This window comes from Anabas testudineus, chromosome 22 (genome assembly GCF_900324465.2).
Source record: "Anabas testudineus chromosome 22, fAnaTes1.2, whole genome shotgun sequence".
NCBI lineage: Eukaryota > Metazoa > Chordata > Actinopteri > Anabantiformes > Anabantidae > Anabas > Anabas testudineus.
The window spans coordinates 5,483,673-5,496,227 of record NC_046630.1 but is presented as its reverse complement, the minus strand read 5'-3'; the positions used below and the strand labels follow the sequence as shown (position 1 = coordinate 5,496,227).

At 39.3% G+C, this 12,555-nt stretch overlaps 2 protein-coding genes across 3 annotated transcripts; one reads left to right on the top strand and one right to left on the bottom strand.

Annotated features, from left to right (window-relative positions):
• Positions 1–2,395: 2,395 nt before the first annotated feature.
• map7a (microtubule-associated protein 7a) lies at positions 2,396–7,756 on the top strand. 2 transcript variants are annotated; one of them, XM_026339418.1, is made up of 15 exons: positions 2,396–2,794; positions 3,445–3,540; positions 3,716–3,790; positions 3,896–4,059; positions 4,165–4,264; positions 4,439–4,555; positions 4,787–4,914; positions 5,082–5,182; positions 5,270–5,502; positions 5,576–5,753; positions 5,846–6,014; positions 6,140–6,244; positions 6,371–6,421; positions 6,558–6,786; positions 7,199–7,756. In XM_026339418.1, the coding sequence occupies exons 1-15, from the start codon at positions 2,668–2,670 to the stop codon at positions 7,207–7,209; spliced, it is 1,884 nt and encodes a 627-aa protein (XP_026195203.1). In that variant the 5' UTR covers positions 2,396–2,667; the 3' UTR covers positions 7,210–7,756. The 2 variants fall into 2 exon arrangements, with proteins under 2 accessions (XP_026195203.1, XP_026195202.1); XM_026339417.1 differs by having other exon boundaries at positions 4,763–4,914.
• A 139-nt stretch (positions 7,757–7,895) lies between these two features.
• Positions 7,896–12,343, bottom strand: LOC113147999 (vacuolar protein 8-like). The gene is made up of 13 exons (XM_026339433.1): positions 12,138–12,343; positions 11,737–11,856; positions 10,994–11,113; positions 10,753–10,872; positions 10,136–10,255; positions 9,817–10,025; positions 9,687–9,732; positions 9,475–9,608; positions 9,166–9,297; positions 8,940–9,054; positions 8,712–8,846; positions 8,492–8,617; positions 7,896–8,396 (listed from the first exon to the last, which is right to left on the bottom strand). Exons 1-13 carry the CDS (start codon positions 12,334–12,336, stop codon positions 8,263–8,265), a joined length of 1,710 nt encoding a protein of 569 aa, XP_026195218.1. The 5' UTR covers positions 12,337–12,343; the 3' UTR covers positions 7,896–8,262.
• Between the last annotated feature and the right edge of the window lie 212 nt (positions 12,344–12,555).

The window sequence follows — 12,555 nt, the reverse complement described above, 5'->3', positions numbered from 1 at the left end:
ACTCACCATCTCATCAATTACACATTCAGTCAGTCTGTAAGCCATACGTCAAAGTCTAAAGTTGCTGGTATCTGGTGAAACAAGTCTCTAAATTATTTAGGCGGTCCAGTCAGTGTTGCATGTGGCATCCTCATTATGTGAAGGTATCACAGTTCACAACAAAAGAAATAGATTTTGCTTAGAGGGAATAACAGGGAAACATATCATCTTTGTTAGTACATTGGGAAAATATCAGTAGATTTTAACCACTTAAAAAAATTGCATACATATACAATATAACAATATTTAATATCTGCATATTAAACAACACATCCTACCTAACTTTCAGTAACTTTCTTTGTGTTTATCTAGAACTGTAACAGATTCAACCTTTACTTGTATGCTCAGCTGGAAGTGTGGGAGACTCTCAGTAACACCAACCTGGGCACGCTGTTGAGGGACTCTGCTCTTAATTACATGATTCAATACCGTCTAAAACAGGTTGAGGAGACGTTCCTCCAGGATGACTGGTAACCATGTCAGCAATAGTGCAAAGTTACCGGTTTCCCCTGTAGTCTAATATACTAACCTCATGGGTGTTGTCATCAAATGCATCTTTAAACACTTAAGTTGACATCAGCCCCAAAACCAATGTACCATAGTTGACTCGTCTGGTCTGCCAAAGAATAAAAAAGTATTTAAAAACACAAACATCTCATGTCTATGTAATAAATTGTGTTTTGAGTGAATAGATAACTTATGAATATGGATGAGCAGGCAACCAGGCCTTTAAATTGACACCTTTGACAATGGCGTCTAGGGTGAACCACAGAATGACTTGATACCAAACATGCAATCTTATCCCATGTAGGTCCAGTGTCCAAAGGCATTTTTTGTCTATTGGTCGTAGGCTGGTTATCACCATCTCGTTTGTGCTCCAGTGACTCTGTGGGCACACCACCTGACTGAGGTGTAGTGTATCCCTGTGACACATTTCAGACTCTTGGATGGGGGGACGCCTGGCAAGCTTTACCTGTGAAACACAGTCAGATGGCATTGTTATTGTTGGTGTTAGGGAGTGGAGGGGATTGTACTAACTATCCAGCACGTACATCCAGGTGGATCTGACCTCAAGTAACCCCAACAACTTATTTAAAAGGAATTTCTCTAAATTGATACGAATGACTGGTTTGTTTCTTGGGTAGATTGAAAAGAGTTGTTACTTTAAAGGACAGAAAATAACATGTCTGTATCCAGTGTTGTGTTAGGCACTAAAAGTAAAATGAGAGGATGCTTCTAAAACTAATAGCATGGTAGTTTTATTTATGAATTGAAAATGTCACTATTCATATATAGAAAGAGTACAAGTTTTACTAGGTGCATTACTTGCCACCTTGGAGAAACTATGACAGTGTGTATCTAGGTTCTTCTTAGCTCGGTCAAGTGAACTGCAACTTTGAATATTAACTGTTAACGTTTTGGTTAATGAGAACTAGCTAGCTTGTGGGCTACCTTATGTTATTGGAAAGTAATCTCTGAGTTGACCGATGAGTTAGAGGCCAATACTCCGGAGTAGTTATGAGATTGCAAGAAACTCCCTAAATCAAGAACAGAAAGAAACAGTTATGTTTCAAAAACAGGGATGTATTAGTAAGTGTATTCCATATTTTTAAAATCCAAGTCTGAATAATTTTGTAAAAGCATGACATTGAAGCCTCTTATGTTGTTATGGGGGATTTTGTCAGGGTATAATCTATTGGATGGTGATGGAGGAGAACCAGGAACTGGGGCACCACATTTTGCAGGGAATGCATCAACCAGATAGAGGCTAAAAAGGCCTAGAAGAAGTACAGTGGTGAGTTTAGCAGCCAGGTTGGGATTACTTTGATATTTTACATTTAAACACAATTATGACCTTGTTTTTGGCTTCTGGTAGGTAAACTTCTTTTATAAAGTAGTGGAGGATATCCAGAGCACCTGGTTTTCAGGTAGAAACTCTAACCCTGGGTGCTGACTTCTTTTAAAAGACCTCCATCTAGTGGTCAGCCAGTCTCACTCATTCAAGGAGGCATTGTGGGTAGTAGAGATCCAATTTTTTTTTACCACATCTATCCAGGACACTGTCCAAGCAATGTATGTCACTGAATATTATCCCAATGTTGTCATGGTAATTATTCATGAGGACAGGCTCTCAGCTTTGCCTCCACATTTTGTTCTGTCTCCAGGAAACGATGCATCCCTTTGGCCGCTTCCCTCTAGAAATCAGGCAGTGTGGTGGGGGAGTTAAAGTGACACAGCTATATTGTGTGAAAGTAAAGCAGAGCAGCTCACAAGGGTGAGCTCTTTAAAGGGGGGGTATCCTTTTTATAGTCCAGACTCGTCGAGGATCAGACTTTCTCTCCAGCCCTTCATAACCTTAAATGGGACTGGAGTAGATTTCCTTTGTGGATAACCTTTACTCATATTATCCTCAACCCACTGCACAGGGGTATAACTGGATGCTTTGTTTTCTTGCTCTTCTCTCTGTTGGTGTGTGAGGCACAGATGGACAAGCAGCTGATACAGGAGGCAGCTCCCTGTACAGTGCACTCTGCTAGCGAGGACCCGGAGGCATCTTGAAATAGAAATTCAAAAGACAGAGAGGAGGAGGAGAGAAAGGAGGTGGGGGTTTTGAGTGAGAGCATTGGTATGCCAGGCTCAATACGTAGCATGGCTGTGCAGAAGAAACAGAGTGTCATCCCACCATCCCAGGGACCACTTTCAACACGTACCATCGAGAGCCAAAGAAGGGGGAATGGATTTGAAACGGCAGGAGGTAAGTAGCTTTTACCAGTGCTTTTATTTAGGAAGGAATTAAATAGTATCACCTTAAAACAAGCATTTTCTTAAAGCAAAGCCAGAATGACAGTAGATTACAAATGCAGGATCATATTGATGAAATGCAGGATCATATTGATGACGCATGAACAGCCTACATAGGTTATGCATTCTCTCTCTTTGAGAAATAATGTTGCACTTGAGCATGAGCCACCATACGTAGAAAAGCAGGAGAGATCTGTCAACACTGATTACATAATATACATAAAATAATAAACATCCTTATGTTCTTTAACTCTATGAAATGTGATTTTGTTACTCATCAGTCTTGTGTTTTGTCTTGCCTGTTTAATTGTTGCTTGTTTCATCTTCATGAGGACTGGTCAGGTGCTAGCATGCTCTCTTTGCCTTCTACACACAGGCAGTTTATAATGGTTCTTTCATTGACAGCAGACCCTAAGGCCATCCCATAATAGCAGCTATTTGGGACACATTTTCCAAGCTGTTGTGTTTTTGATTATATGTAACCACTCTTTTGTACTAAAACACGCAGTTAGGGATAGAGTCTTATGCATGAAAAATGTAACCCTGAAGATGTCGGAGGTATTGTTATTTTTTAATGAGTAACATGCAGATTCTTTTTTACAGAGAATGGCAAACAAAATTCACAGGCAAAGAGAGCAGCCAGGACTTTAAACAAGTCTGCCCTAATCTGCAACACAGCCACTTCACGGGCAGCTGCAGGTTTGATACAGCTCTGTGTTTACCTGCTGTCACTTTCTCTCATTTATCAGGCATCAGACAGATGTCATATTATTAAGATATCAGATAATTTACTAAATTATGACTTCTGTTATGTTTAATATAATCAGTATTTTATTAGTATTACTGTAATGTAAGTATTACTCTGTTATTCTAGTGGCTAATGGACTAAATGTTGATGAGAGGCTGAAAGCAGCACGAGAAAGAAGAGAACAACACCAGAAGGTACTAGGTATGTCAGCTCCTGTGGTGGTACAATTCACCATTAATGCAGTGTCCTCAATTTAAAAAAAAAAAAGATTAGCGTACATTACTGGTTCACTTTTTTCTCTTTTAGCCTCACGGGAATCAACCAGGTTGGAACGGGAGCAGCGGGCCAGGCGTTACTATGAACAACAACTGCAGGAGCGCAAGAAGAAACTCCTGGAGCAGAGGCTCAAAGAGGAGAGGAGGCGTGCCGCTGTGGAAGAGAAGCGCAAGCAGAGGCTGAAGGAAGAAAGAGTGAGTTTTGATGGTGAAAATTAAAAAACTGTTGCAGTGAGGTTGATGATGTCACAGCTCTTGTTAGAGTAACATCGACACTGAAGCCTGTTTTCCTGAATTAAGGAGCGATATGAATCTGCAGTGCGCAGGACACTGGAGAAGAGCCAAAGGGCCCAACAGAACCTGAGTCAAAACTCAAGAGGACGGACACCCACCAAGAACGGTAAGTAGATGATGTGCTTTCTTTTCCCCTCCCTTTTAACACAATCTTTCTGACCCCGTAACACAATACTTACAATACCTGCTCTGTGTGTTTTGTATCTCAACACACAAACTCTTGCCTGTCCTTATCTTTTGTTATGCTGCACTTAATACTTTATACTGATCAATATGCTAGTTCCACGTCGCTTACCACTGACAACATGGGAGAAGAACTTGATCAGTCGCCTGCTTACCCCCACATGCTCTTATCTGGCCAGAAGCAAGAGTGCTGGTTGTCAGTCAGGAGAAGAAGGTACCCTCCCCCATGATAACATAATGTACTCATTTGCTTTACTATTATTACAGTTAAATGCTTATGGTCCCGGCCTCTCGGTTACTAACTCTGCTCATTTTCTTCTGTGCTAACACATTGTTTCACATTTCATCCTGTTCACTTTTCCTACAATTTGTGCACATTTGTCTAATTTACTCATAATAACCGGACAAAACACTGGCTCAGTTGTCCATGTTTGTCGCCGTGCAGCTTCATTCCACTCCATGAATCCCAACACCACCATCACCCCTCACAAACCTCAGCACCACACTGGTTCAGTCTACCACAGGCCATCTGCCTCTCCCAGTCCCAACAACAGAAGCATCCATGTGACACAGGTAAATCTAGCTGTTCATTTGGTTTTACATACATGCTGTGCTGCTAACTTGTGTTTTTATCAGTAATTATTATTTTTGGGATCAATCAACAGTCTCTTTGTTCAGTCTTTCCAGATTTTTAGACTGACAAAATCACTAAAACGGTCTGTTTTTCTTTTTTGGTTTAGATCAAAAAGAAGAACTCAAACAGTGGTTTAGCTGTTGTCAACACCAATATAAAACCAGCCACAGTTACACAAAGCAGAACAGCCTCCCCCTCACCAGAACGGTAGGTTGTGTGACTACTAGCTCCTCGACGCACTAACAGTAATGTACACAAAGTGAGACATCTGTACTCTTCTGCTCCATCTCAAAGGACCCCCCGGAAATCAATCAGCAGACATTCCACTCCGCTGCAGATCGAGCTCCCATCGGTCCCTGAGGAAGATGTTGCTGTTTGTAGCTCTGCCCTTGCTCCTGGTAACTCAAGACCTGTCAGAACATCAGCTGAAGGACAGCAAAATAAAATGAGATATGAAAATCCACCGGAGACTCCTTGTTTGAACCTGCCCGACACAGGAGTTATAACTAGAACAGCAGGAGATGGAAGTAAGCTAGAGTGAAATATTTACATAGTTTTATGAATATACAATATATTTAAGCTTATTTTATCCCTATGCAGGTCCTTCCCACATGTCTCACCATCCAGCCCCAAACCCTCCTGAAGTAGCATACAAGCCTTCAGCTGGGACTACAGATCCAGAGGAGGCCTCCCGTCTCCTGGCTGAAAAGAGGAGAGAGGCGCGACTACAACGGGAGAGAGAGGAGCAGGAGCGCCTGCAGAGAGAAGAGGCAGAGAGGTATATGTCAGAGCACGTCCACATCTTGGACAGAAAAAACTGCAGTAGCAGGCCATTACCACTCTCACAATATACTTTCACGAAATGTCCAGGCAAAGTCGCGAAGAACTGGAGCACAGGAGGGCAGAAGAGCGAGCGCGACAACAGGCTGAGGCTCAACGTCTTATAGAGGAGAAGAGAAGAAGGGAGGAAGAGGAGCAGAGGCGAGCTGAGGAAGAGAGAGCTCAGGCCATGCAGGAAGCTGCCCTTCTGCAGAAACAGGTGGGGAGTGGAAAGATTCCTCAGTCCAGGAGTGAAGTCATGGTTATCCTTGTGAGTTCTTATTGTTTGTAATATTAATATCATTTATAATTTATACAGTTTTTTTCTGTCCCTGTCTCATATAGAGAGAGGAGGAACAAGCCAGAGAGAGGGCAAAAGCAGAGCAGATGAAAAAAGAGCGAGAAATACTCGCACAGAAAGAGGAAGCAGAACGTCAAGCAAGGAAAAAGGTGACAAGTCTGAAATGTTATTAGCTGTTTTCATTAAATTAGTAAATGTCAAACATTTTGTTTTATTTTTGTCTTATTATATCGTTTACTTATGAATGTCTTCATGAAAGCTGTTTTCTTTTCCAGCGACTTGAGGAGATCATGCGGAGAACCAGAAGGACAGATTCTCCAGATACGGTGAGATTTAGTGTTCAGTTTTCAAAAAGTACAATGCCACAGGGCTCTTATGACGCACAGTCAGCATCATCCAGTAAGTCAGCTCCAATCTTAAAAGCCACACAGCCCATCCTTTACTGAATTGGTTTTAACACAGAAATCAGTACCAGTGAGGATCTTGCCAAATGAAGCCCAACCAAAGGAAAACACAGAGCCTGTGCACAACGGCAGCATAGAAAATGACATCAAGGTGCCAGTGGGGACAAAGTCCTCACAGCTGAGGCTGAACAGTGAGGAGGACATGGTACCTATTGTGGCCTTCAAAGAACGCAGGTCTCTTAGAACACTCACTGGCCTGGAGGAAATCCAGACCCATCAACGAGCAGGTGAGACTTAAACCAGCAGATCATTCAAGAACATTTGTCCTCAGGGTGGGAAATAAACAGACAACCAGATAGGTTCTGATGAATGAGTTTATATAAGTCAAAAAGCTTATAGATCTAGAAACTCACTAACATGCACCAGATCAAATCATGTTTGTTCCTAATTAGCTGTAAAGTCTTCACAATCAGGATTATTCATTTGTCCTGAAATGTGCAATCATGTTATCTTGCATCATAAAAAATCCAATGACACTGGTTAGGAGTTAGATACCGGTGAGATTTTGAAAAACAGAATTTAGGTCAGTGGATAAAGAAATATTTCCTACCCTGATTACTGTTACAAGGCATTGCAAATGTAAGCTGCTGTGATAAATGTATTTCTTTTGTTTTTGTCTCCCTGTTGTGCAATCTTTAGAGGTCATCTGAGCACCTTCAGAGTGGACAGAAGTTCACCGATTGTCGTTAAAAGCTACGATTTCTCTATGAAACACAGGAATTACTGCAGTGCAGCCATTTTGCTGCCCTTCACCGTTGCAAAAGAGCATGTAAAATTGCAGCCCTGACTTGCAGAGGACATCAGCATTAGGTCACTTTTCTGTGTGTAAACAGTGGTACAAATATTGGACAAGTTACATATTATTTCTTCAGTACAGCAGGTTTCTGAACTAATGATTATCCAAAAACAGTAGATGTAGACAGTGGTAATGGTAGTTTGCTGGAAAATACTATTTAACAGTTATCAAGAGTGTTGCCTCTGTGGAATACTAGGAATAGCCATTCTAAATATCACTTTAGCCATATGCTTTTTGATTAATCCTAATATTTCTTGCTATCTACGCACTTTTCCTTCCTCAGTTTTGTCACTGTGGAATTACAATAGCTCTAGTGGCTGTTTGCGCTAAGCGTTTAGGGTGTTCATATAAAATAAATTCCTATCTTTACCCTTTGATTTTGTGAAGTATAGCATTCACATAATTCAAAGCTGCTAAGGAACTTAGTTTCCAAAGACTTTGCTTCAGTTTTGTGAGTGGTGTTTTAGAAAATACAATGCACAAAGCATATAGTGCACAATTGCTTTGTTTGATATTGCACAATCACTTTCCAACACAATGTTTGAGGCATAGAAGTTAAGTGAGTTTATTATAATAAAAACATATAATAACAAATGTATCTGATCATAAATATTTGATCTTATAAGTTAAGTATTAATAACTGTCACTTGTTAACCTGTTAAAGTTGATCTGCCATATTTGATTAAAGTTGATATTATGCTGAGCCTCTCCTTGTTATTCACTTAATACGGTGACTGTAATTTAAACAAAAATACAATTTAAGTTTAAAAAACTGTAAAAACAACAACAAAAAAACTACTTTAAAACACCAAAACATAATATAAAAATTCAATTTGTCCACTGCTTGAATGTAAACACGTCATACAGTCTGCCAAGTGCTCATTTCTCAATATTTGTACTGAGAAATTCAGGGGATAACAGGAGAAGGAGAAAAAGGCTGAATCATTTGCAGCAGTCGTCTGGTTTCCTCTGTCTGTGCATGCACCTTCCACAGCTGGACCTCAAGCTCACTGTTAGCCAGCAGAGATGAAAAGTCTCCATCTGCAAAGGAATAACACACAAAAGTGGCTGGGAACTCCACATGTAGAACTAATATCTTAGGGAGGACATCTGCTATGCTGTAGTGCTCCCAATACCTTTCTTGAGGTTCAATATTGTAATGATGACAAGCTGCTGGAATTTAACATCTTTCTTCTGGAGAAATGCCAGCAGGTACTCGGACATGGACATGTAGTGAGGTCTCAGTAATTCAACCATCTCCTCTACATGAATAGTAGCATGAAAACACAAAGAATTTTACTTATCTTTAATGTGCACGATGTAAAACCAAGTGATTAGGTAGTAGTCATACATTACCACTCATTTCTAATGTGCTTATGATGGCTGCACAGTTGTATGATAACTGAGCATTTCTTATTTGTCCAGACAGTTTCACAAGCCTTGAAACATGCTCTGATGTTACTGTTGGTAACAACTGAGATTTAACTGGATCTGAAACAATGAGAAATTGTGAGACATTGTAAGAATAATTACTTTCAAAGTTAAAATCAATAGATATGTGGAATTATTATATTTAAACGTCACCCAAGGTCATCATGTGATATAAGCATGATGTCACATGCAGCAAGGTCTCATCTGCCAGGGTCGAAGACAGAAGGGCACGGAGGAGCCCTGATAAGCACAGACCTTCCATTACAGCCTAGATAACGATGGAATTCAACATGACTTCAATCAATCTCAGGCACTGTGCACACACAAATCATGTTTACTACAGCCATGCGGCATATCGTGAACTGTATCCTTGACATACCTGTTGACCCATGCAGGAGCTGCACAGGTTAGTGATTATCTTACAGCTGTGTGCGATTATAACAGAGCTGGGCCTGTGATGATGAAGCAGCTCACCGATTTCATCCACCAGTCCTTCACTGATGAGGATGTCCTGGAATCAAACCATCAAAATGGGGTCATTGTTTTCCTGATATAAACAGATGTACCCCAACCTCAAACCTAGATCAAATATAGGAACATACAAATTAACAGTAGGCTACTTTACAGATGTATCATACTGTAGGTACCAGTCATCATTTTTAGGATGCTGCTTTGTGGGACATCGTACATTGTTTGGTGGGTGTGCAGACAGTGCAGACAGGAGTGTTATGGCTGGCTCTGTCCAAACAGCAGCTGAAGCTTTCAGAAGTGCCTTCAGAGGCAACACACAGTCAAGCTCCATCAGCTGCTCCTGCATAAGAACTACACATAAAAATGACAAACCGTATCTATGGTGCCTCATACACGATGTCAGTATTGGGTTTTGTTATTCATCATTACCATTGTTTGAAAGAGTTTGTAGGCATCTGCATGCTTGAGCTGAATTCTAAAAAGAAACACTTTTATAAATCAGATACTGTTGCTGAATTATTTTAATATGGTTGATATCATCGTTTACGTTCACAATTACCTTTTGTACAGAAGAAGACATGAGAATCAAAAGAGACTTTAACAAATAATGACTCCCAATGCTGAGCATCTTTGGGTGATGCTCCTGGATTGCAGCTATGTTACACAGAGCACTACAGCTGCAAAACTGAACCTCTGAATCTGAGGACTGCAGCAGCAGAACCAGGACAGGAATCGCTCCTGCTTCACACAAGATTCTTGTCGACCAATCTGGGAAAAGAGGAGAACATTCAGGACTTCCCAAAAGATAACACTGAAATATGAATGTAGCAGATCTCTGTGTCTTAGTGACGAGTAACATTCTCAGGAAATCGTGTCACCTGACTGGGTGAGATACAGCAGAGCCCAGGCTGCATTTTGTTGGACCTGTGGGTCATAGGATTTCGCTAAAGCTAACAGGGGTATGATTCCATCTACAAGCATCGCATCTCTGTTTGACTCTGTATAGAAAGGAGAAGACACAAAACTAACTAAAAAACTGACTAAAACAAACTGTTATTATGATGTCTCTTTGCAGTCATACACAACATTTTGGTTTTTAATCAGCTTTGATGCTGAAAATACATTTCAGTGTCTCAAAACTCATTATCATATATATATATATATATATATATATATATATATCTATATATATATATATATATATATATGTATATATATATATGTATATATGATATATCTATATATATATATATATATTATATATATATATATATATCTATATATATATATATATATATATATATTATATATATATATATATATATGTATATATATATATATATATATATATGTATATATATATATATATATATATATATATATATATATATATATATATATATATATATATATATATATATACATACACACATACACACTTCTTTACATCTTATTTTTATTATCTAATGTATAATTATTATCTTTATAAACAAACCTGCAGAGGCCAGCATAGCAACGCAGGCACACGAGTGACACTGAGCAGTGGCATCACCAGACTGGAACAACTCCAGTATGGGAACCAGCATCCCCATTTCAATCACCAACTCTTTGCACACTGAAATCAGATTTCATGCACAGTAACTATGACCATATGATCCACACAAACTATGAAATGTCAGGTGGAAGCTGTGACAGTGTGCTGAATTTGCCATTAAGCCAACTTTAAATACTCTTACCATTATTCTGTATTAACAGATTGACCAGAGAGAGGGAGATAGTCTTTTGCACATCGGGGTCAGTTGATAAAAGTAAAGGCATGATTGGCTCCACGAAGGTATTTGGTAAGGGAGATGTTACTGTAACACAATTACAAAAAACAACTTTGAACTATGAGTTAATTAGACAATAATGATTTACAAGCTGAACATAATGAACAGTCAGTTTAAGAAGGTAAAGTCAAAGCAATACACATTATACTGTGTATCTAGTCCTTCGTTGTAAGTGCACCTTGTAAGTGCTGAAAAAAGCCATCTTTCCTAGTTCTGTTAAATTCAATTATGTAAACATAGGAATCTGTCAACTGCTCCCTGTAGGAAAAATATGTGGTCAACTATTTACATACTACTAGACAAAACCTGCACTGAGCTTATCACTACAATGATCTGACAAAAAAAAAAAGACAAATCAACTATAAGTAATAGACCCCCATATGAACCATAGCTCACCAAGTTAGCAATAATAATAAAACATATAAGGTTATAAAATGAAATCCTTTTCTTTTCCCAAACATGTTTACACAGCTTGCACAAGGGTCTTATCTGTCAACCGTGGGGAAAATACAGTTGAACATTTGCATATTGCCAGTAACGGTTAGAGAGTTTATAGTGCTATCAGTACTCTCATTTCATGTTGCACTGATCATTTCCATCATGAAGATTGTCAGAGGGAACATAAAAATCTGTTTGTTTTCTTTACTCACGATGGTGACTAAGATGTAAATAATACACGGCTGCACTCATTTGTAGATCTATGTTTTCTGAGGCTGCAAGTGTGCTCAGTGCTTGTAGACTCTTCTGATTGAGAAGATTGGCCCCATCATCTAAAGGAACAAACATATTAATAATAATGAATATTCACAAACTTAAAATGGTAATGGTAAAAAGTGTAACGTGAACATGTCAGATTTTGTCCATGATTTGTGTAAACTACATTTTCAAATTTTGTTTAAAATAATATGAATATGACAGAACAGGACAGAAAAATTTATTTTCTCATAACATAGAAATACACTGTTGACCTTTTAGGCTGATTAATTATTCACACATCTACACAGCCGTACTGCCCACAGACAAAGGAAACGCAAGTCTACAATGGTCCTACCATACAGGTGGTGTAAAGTATGCAGCTCTTGAGTCGTCCTCAGGTAAGTCCTCTCAGGTGCAATCCTAAAGCAGGTGCAATGGGACAATTCCCTGAAAACGTCTCTTACTCTTTCCCTAAACACTCTGCAAACTGTCCTCAAATTTACAGCAAATCCTTTGAGCAACCGGGAGCAATTCTCACAAAGGACAGAAGCCATGTCTGCAACTTGCATTAAAAAGAGACTCACCTGCCCGCTACACATGAACCTGCACGTAGACACGCCCACCGAGACGTCAGGTGACTGTGAGGTAATTACGATTTATAGTATTTGCAACATTCTTTAGACTCTTCAAACAAGTGCAAAAGCAATTCAGTACTTTTTAATTTAAAGTCAATTCAAATGTCATAAAGTGTTGTTAAGTTCTAAATGCACAAC

Bases quoted from the DNA above. Each gene is read 5' to 3' on its own strand.
- map7a (XM_026339417.1), top strand. From the start codon at position 2,668: ATGCCAGGCTCAATACGTAGCATGGCTGTGCAGAAGAAACAGAGTGTC. The intron at 5,183-5,269 runs GTAGGTTGTGTG...TCCATCTCAAAG, and splicing joins GCCTCCCCCTCACCAGAACG to GACCCCCCGGAAATCAATCA. The intron at 6,422-6,557 runs GTGAGATTTAGT...GTTTTAACACAG, and splicing joins GGACAGATTCTCCAGATACG to AAATCAGTACCAGTGAGGAT.
- LOC113147999 (XM_026339433.1), bottom strand. From the start codon at position 12,336: ATGGCTTCTGTCCTTTGTGAGAATTGCTCCCGGTTGCTCAAAGGATTT. The intron at 9,733-9,816 runs GTAATTGTGAAC...GTTTCTTTTTAG, and splicing joins TGTCTTCTTCTGTACAAAAG to AATTCAGCTCAAGCATGCAG. The intron at 8,618-8,711 runs GTAATGTATGAC...CTATTCATGTAG, and splicing joins AAGCACATTAGAAATGAGTG to AGGAGATGGTTGAATTACTG.